The sequence below is a fragment of the Limulus polyphemus genome, unplaced genomic scaffold (assembly GCF_000517525.1).
Source record: "Limulus polyphemus unplaced genomic scaffold, Limulus_polyphemus-2.1.2 Scaffold8185, whole genome shotgun sequence".
Taxonomy (NCBI): domain Eukaryota; kingdom Metazoa; phylum Arthropoda; class Merostomata; order Xiphosura; family Limulidae; genus Limulus; species Limulus polyphemus.
This window is the reverse complement of record NW_013673795.1, coordinates 4,861-12,275: the sequence shown is the minus strand read 5'-3', so window position 1 is coordinate 12,275 and position 7,415 is coordinate 4,861. Positions and strand designations below refer to the sequence as shown.

The 7,415-nt window shown below is 38.8% G+C and overlaps 1 protein-coding gene across 1 annotated transcript in view; it reads right to left on the bottom strand.

Moving 5' to 3' along the window:
• The window catches only part of LOC106475179 (ankyrin repeat domain-containing protein 54-like), a gene marked incomplete at its 5' end in the record, with an annotated part of 23,322 nt that extends 16,255 nt beyond the window's left edge, over positions 1-7,067 (bottom strand). The window contains one exon of the mRNA XM_013935876.2: positions 6,857-7,067. Within this exon, the coding sequence (XP_013791330.1) occupies positions 6,857-7,067 (211 nt within the window). The remainder of the gene's footprint in view (positions 1-6,856) is intronic.
• Positions 7,068-7,415: the final 348 nt, after the last annotated feature.

The following is a 7,415-nucleotide window of genomic DNA, read 5'->3' as shown; positions in this document are numbered from 1 at the left end:
ACTTCATGTTCAAGCATTGTCGGGTTGCATGTTCTATATGTTCCATGAAAAAAATTAAGAAATAATAGATGTTTTGACCTGTTTGTGGTGACACAAAATTTGTTGGCTTGTGGTATACTGAGAGGACTGGTTCTGTGTTTTTTCTGGTTATCAAAACATCCGAGAAAGGAAGTTGATCATCCCTTTCCCATTTAACTTTAAACTTTGATAGTTGGGTGAAGTTGATTAAGGTTGTTGAAAACACTTTCAAAATCACTTCTTTTATTTGGCCCCAAAGAAAATATATCATCAACATATTGGAAACACAGAATTTTTGAAAGGTTTATATTTATGGAAGGAGCTAATTTGGTTTCAAAATATTCCATTAAAAGGTTGCACTTTATTGGAGACATTGGATTTCCCATGGCCATTCCATATTTTTGTCCAAAATACTGACCAAGACAGGTCACAGAATTCGATAAGAGAGATAAAAGTGTCAATGGGAACAGACAAAGATATGTTCAGTTCAGATAATTTTCATTTAATAAATTCTATGGTTTCTTCAACTGGTACATTGTTAAATAAAGCTTCAACTTCAAAACTTAACATTTCTCCTTTATTTAGGTCAGTGTTTTTAATTTTGTTCACAAAATCTAAACTGTTATGGATGTATGATGATGAGATTTTTCCAACAACTGGGGATAGATCTCCTGGATCCACATATTTCTGTAAGAAAGCTAACTTCAAGAGGTAACGAGAAGATCGTTAACACTAGAATTATGTGTTTTTTTAATTACTACTAGTTAATAATACTTATAAAAGTAGATGCTTCATTTGAAACTGTCACCTCAGTGAAATTGGCTGATATCATTATTTTGACTATTGAGTTATCATTTCATAAAAAAAGAAGAAATTCAAACTATTTCCTATGATATTTACAGAACATGTGACTCAGTCATTACATAGATATTATTATAAAAGGAAACACTGTATAGTATTGTAAAGCTCTTGATGACCTATTGAGGAGATATTTAAAATACTATTTTGATGAACAATCCAAGCCATCCCTACATAAGCAGTGCTACCACCTGCCTGATATTTTAAAGATCCTTTTAAACTCCAAAGCAAAAAATACTAACCTAAGGGCTAATGTGCTTCAGTACAATAGAAACAAAATGCAAGGTTCTTAATCTTAGGCTTACAGCATGGTGCTCATAGATTACTCAATCACAACCACTTTTGTTAATGTATATCTTTAATAATTCTATTGAATAAAAAGTTTATATTATTGTGTAGTAAGTACTTCCCTATTAAAGTTTTTCTACTTACAATTCTGGCACATTTAGAAATGACTGACAAATTGTTTTAGTTTTAGCTAGTTAATTCAATTTATAAACACTTTTACCAGACAAAATAAAAGCATTATTTCCAATTCTGAGAAAGTTATACAAAACTATAGTTTTCAATAATTTACAAGACAATTAATCACTTTAAAAAGAGTTCATTATCAGCCTTACATTACAATGACAACCTTAAAGTTAACATTTTCTTTACCTGAAAATGTATTTCTTATAGATGCTCACCTCGACACAGAATAACTTGATCTCTTGTGCATCTGCCTATGAGACTTGCATGCCACCCACTAATCTTAAGCTAACTCACACCTAAAATTTATGTTTAATGTGAACTGAACTGGTGCATGATGGCTACAGAATAGCTAAAATCCTATACTGAAAAGGTGGAGGGGCCAGTGCAAACATTAAACATAGATGCACTCCATTCTGAAAGCCCCTGAAGGGAATGTCCATGGAATGTGATACCCAATGACATCTGTGGGAAACTGCCTCTCATCTCAACAGGTTATGCTCTTCGCCCAGAAGGAAGAGGGGGAAAAGGCAAAAAAGCCCTAGGTATCACAGGGATGGGCAAAATTTATTCATGACCAACTGAGCAAATACACATAAGTGGTCAGCAAGCCAAGAAGTGTAGTGTAGTTAGGGCACAGTCAGACCGTACTGTGTCTCACTTTGACTAGACAGAGAAGGAGGTGATTAACCCATCCTGCTGAAGAAGGAGGGCACACTAGCTGTTTGAGACCCACACTATACAAATAATGCTACCCCCCATTTCACATTGTATTGTGTTGTACATAATCAGTGAGGAACTCTCCAAGGTCCACCAACCTAGTGGCTAGGAACCAGTAAGTGGTAAGGGTCTCCTGTGCTCCACTTGAAGAAGGGGGGGGAGGTGGATTTGCTTTGTAGAGACCCAGAAAAATGCCTGAATCCCCATTGAATGCTTGTCAGAAAGGTCTTTTACTGGAGATGGTGCAATGGTTGACTGGGAAATCCTAGTTTGAAAAGTTGACAAGCTGAAGCCCAAGAAGTGAGCTGTCACTTCGGTGCTAGCTTTTCTATGATAATCCCTGATATGGTATGGTGTGGATCAGGCAATGAAATATATTTAAAACCAAAATTATACCTCTAATGGTCTTGCAGAACACCCCATCTCGACAGTGGGCACTGGAACAGTGAGGGCAGATGGGTTGAGAGCTTTCTATTATCCCTGGCTCAATACAGCTTTTGATAAATAAACATATCCTGGGAGGCAACATTAGCCACCTGCTGGGATCCTATAAAAGGGGGAGAGAGTAATGAAAAACAAAATCTTCTTACCCTTCTCAAAGACAGTGTGTAAATTGAAGAATAGTGATTGGAGGGAGTTGAAATCCACATGATACAAAACAGCCAGATGATGAAGATAATGGGAGACAAATGTGTGTGGATACATCCACATGCCAGCCTGAAGGATCTCATCCAAGAGTCAGTGAAAATGAGATGCACGATAGTGAGAAATTTGATGCACTGAAACATGAAAAAGCTTGAGAGCATCAATATCTAGGGAAGAATACATCAGAAGAACTGGCAGACCTATCCTGAAAGAATAGGAAGCAATATGTCCCTGGATGAAGAGGAGTCTCAAAGCAGAAACAAATGATGACAGGAATCCTGAAAAGGATATGTTCATGCCAAATAACACTGCATAATCCAAACTAGACAATCTGGATCTAGGTCCAAATGAACCTTTAGGTGAGAAATAGAAGGGAGGAAGATTGGTGGGAAAGAACAATCATCTTCCCAAGCAGCCTAAGTTTTGGGAAGAAAAGCCTGATCTGGGTAGAGGAGTAAATAAGGATGATGAAATAAGAATGCCAGAAGTATTGATGGCACATATATTCAAATGACAGCAAACAGTGAGAAAAAGGAAGTATGTCTTCAGAGAAAGAATATATAAAAAACAGGAAACTAAGGACCTAGTCAGGCACAGAAGTTGGACAAGAGGTTTAGTGAAGAAGGAAGGATTGGAAGAAAGTGGAATAATACTTCTGGTAGTAACGAGAAAGGCAAAATGTACGTGAAAAAGCCACTTGGTAACCAGGTATGGTGGAGGTTTACAATCCCTGGTTGAACAACTAAATACAAATGAGAAAGAAAAAAAACAGAGTAGGATGGCCCAGAGAAAAGGAGTGGCAGGTAAACCAACAATGAAAAACTCCCCACTTCCATTGATAGACAAAGAAACTGGAAAGATGACAGGAATGGGGCAAGAAGTTTACAGGATTAGAGAGCCAAGCCCTTTGGGTGATGAAGTGCACAAATCCCACATGAAGATGAAGGGACAACACCCTTGGCTGAAAAAGAGCAAGAAAGAGGGGGAATGGGATGCAGGAAGAGGGGCTTGGATGTTAATTGATGAAGCAGAGAAAACCAGGGCTGTGCAGGACAAACAGGGCCTAACAAATAGTGACAGGTCAAAGTCAAGGGCAGGAAAAAGAAGATCAAGAGGAAGATAAGCATACATAAAAAGATAAGACCAGTCTTGGCTGAAAGCACTGACCTCCAGGTTTAAAGGATAAGGAACTGGAGACTAGAAGAGTGGAAGATTGGCAAAGGTGGCAATGAGGGATGTGTCCAAGTGAGAGCAAACACAATGAAAAACTTGTGGGTGGAGAGACCACTACGTGGATAGAATCCAGTCTGACCAAGAGGGGCGACCTTCCAGTTGATTCAATGCACCTGGCACATGACAAAATATGTGATGTACCCAATGGGAATGAGCCAGAAACAGCAGATCCAAATCATGGAATGAAAGAGTCTTGGAACAGGTTGCCCCTGACAGATATAAGAAAATGGGAACATGCCCAATGAATTGTGAAAAGTCTGAGTATTTTGATATGGAGTAGATGATTTTCTGGAGCCATATCATCATTCAGGAACACATACCAGCCCAACAGAGAAGCATCTGTGAAAAGACAGAGATTCACTTGGAGGGGTGGAAAGGGGATGCCCTTCATGGTATTGGCACAGTCAAGCCACCAAGTCCTTGAGAATAGGAGAGGAGAGGTGTACTATTGAGGACAACAGACTCTGAGAAAGGCTTCATCAGTCTTGCAATGTCCACTGGAGGAAGCCTATGTATGCTTGGCCTAAAGTAATGAGTGGTTCTAGCAAATACAGAGTCTCTGAAAGTGAAAGAACCTTGCACGCAGGGTGTAAATGAGAAGCACATATCTTAGTAACAAGAAATTTCACTGCTTGTGGACAAAGAGGTGAAGGCTGAGACTAACTGAGATGAGGACTGAAGAACATACCCAGATGTACCAAATACTGGATATGAGCGAGAAGACTTTGAATGCTTGACTAGCTAGCCCAGCCTCCTGCAGAAAAATGGAGGTGTGTGAAAACGAGGCCTTATAAAAAAGAGATGAGGAGAAGCCAATCATCCATGTGATAATGGAACCTCAACCCCAATTTGTGAATATGTCAGGCAAATGCCCCCATGACTTGATTGAAGATGTAAAGAGCACACAAAATGTCAAAAGAAAGGTCATGAAACTGGAAGATTCAATTCTGATGGACAAAACATCTGAAGGATGGGGCAATCAGAATGTGTAAAAGTGTCTGACATGTCAACCTTGGTCATTCACAGACCACCAATGAAAAAAAGAAACACTCCATTTGAAACTGCATGATAAACTAGTTGAGAAACAACAGGTCAATAACCAGACACCAGTCCCCAGTCTTCTTGGGGACCACAAAAAGATGATAATATCCTGGAGTAGGGGTAAATAATTTCTGGATAGCATCTGTGGCCAAGGGAACTGAAACTACATCCTTAATATGCTGAAGATAAACAGAGTCAGAGACTCAGGAAAGGACAGAGAAAAAGGAGAAAGGGATGGAACAGAATTGTAGAGATAGTCCATGGGTAAGAATCTTAAAAGCCCAGCTGTAGGCCAAAAATGAAGACCAAAGGATGGCAATGTGAGACATATGGGCAACCACTGTGCCAGACCTCACAGGACGAGTGATGGCCTTGACATTGTTAAGTGGGAGGAGATGAAAAAGAAGAATGTGAAGCAGGAATAGGCACGGGTAACATAGATTGGGCAGGCCTAAGAAGAGGAACAGAAGAGCATGGTTGTGAAAGATGAGAAACCAAAGAAGACAACAAGGACTAATGAAAGGCTGCCTCGGTCTGGATTTCCAGAAAATCAGGAACACCTTCGAATACACTGAGGTGAAAAAAAAAGGAGCTCACAGAAGATAACAGAGATAAGAGTGAAGCAGACAAACATCAATTAGGAGAACATCTCGACCTAACAATTCCCAACAGCAGAGGAACCAAGTAAGGAGGAACAAAAACAGAAATAGTATGGGCTAAAATTGTGAAAATACAAGAACAAACCTCACCAGAAAACCCTTCAGGAATATGATGAAATGCCTCAGAAATAAGGTGAAAGGAGGAGAGGTAACATAGGAGGGTGGTAAGGAAGAGACAAAGGCATAAAAATTGGGCACTAGAAAGTGAGTTAGAAGCTAAGGGGTCTGCCCCCAAGCAGATAAAAGATTTCCAAAACTGGGAATCATGTAACATGAATGAAGGATGGCTGTAAGCTAGGACAAAAGAGTCAAGTAGACAATGAAGATGAGCACAGGTGCACAGCTGTTCAAGAAATGAGCCTACATGGACAATAATATTAGAAGAAGGAAAAAAGACAAAGTAATCTTGAATAGGTGTTTTGTGCAGTAAAGACAATGGAGAAAGAAAAGAACATACCTGCAAAATCATACCAAGAAAGAGATTAGAAGAGTGAGGACTTTCCTCCACTGATAAAGCAGTATCTAGAGCAAACCCTGGTGAGGGAAACAGCTGATCAGTCATCATCATCCTTGTCATTTTCAAACTGTGGGGAATATATGTCAATCGAATGGACAGGAGTAGGAGGCCCTGTAGGCATGAGGGTGCCCATACCTCATTGAACAATGGCTGTCAAGTCCTCCACAGACAACAAGCCTCCAGTAGTACAACAGACACATCCCATGTTAGTAATATCATCACCATCATAGGATGAAGTAGAAATTACCATCATTTGAGAACTCATAATGGGTAAGCATAAACTTTTTTCTTATTCTTATTCTTTAGTAAAGAAAGAAACAGTTAAATGTGAATGAAATTCACTTTCCATAAACTATTGCAAATGTCACATAATTAATAAGTTTGAAAACTTCTCTGTTCAAGACAATGCCAAGAAAAAGAATGAAATTATTGAGTGCAAGTATTTAAAGGGAGTTAATGCCCAAGGAGGTTTTGTCACCCTCCTATTGATGGAGGCCTATCATCATATGATAATGTCATCATGCACTAGTGCTGTTGACTTTAAACACATAATTTTTAAGGAGTTAGCTCAAGGTTAGTGGCATGCAAATCTCATGGGCAGATGAGCAAGGGATCAAGCTATTCTGTATGCAGAAGTGAGGTGTTGTCTCAAAAAAATCTAATACACACCAATCACCTTAACAAGTCTGATACATACCAATCACATTTCTCACTTTTGGATAAACACCTGTAATACGTTTCCATCGAGCTTCATTTTTCCTCTGCAAAATTGCTGGACGAATCTTACTCATGTGTAAGTGTTGCTGATAGTCAACATTGTAACCAAGCTGCTGTGTAAGTGGCTGTACATTAAGAAAAGAAAGACCAGAAGGGGGTTCTGTACCACCAACATGTTCTTTTCCTGTTTCCTGCAATATTAACATATGTTTCATATATTTACAATTCTGCTCTATCTTACGAAGTAGTATTACATACACCAGTAACTTAACCAAAAGTTAACATTTTCTTACACTGAAAATGTATTTCCAATACATACTTACCTCCTCTCACAGAGAGCTATCTTGATCTTCTTTCTGCCCCTAAGCATAGATAAAAAAGTGAAAACTATAAGATAATAAATAATATTTTTATGCTCAAAATGAAAATCACCTTACAGAAGAATTATTCATGGCTAGATATTTTTATCCATCCTTATATTTTGGCAAACTGTCCTTTGACTTGCCATTTCTCCTCATGTGGGTATCAAGTTTTCTTTC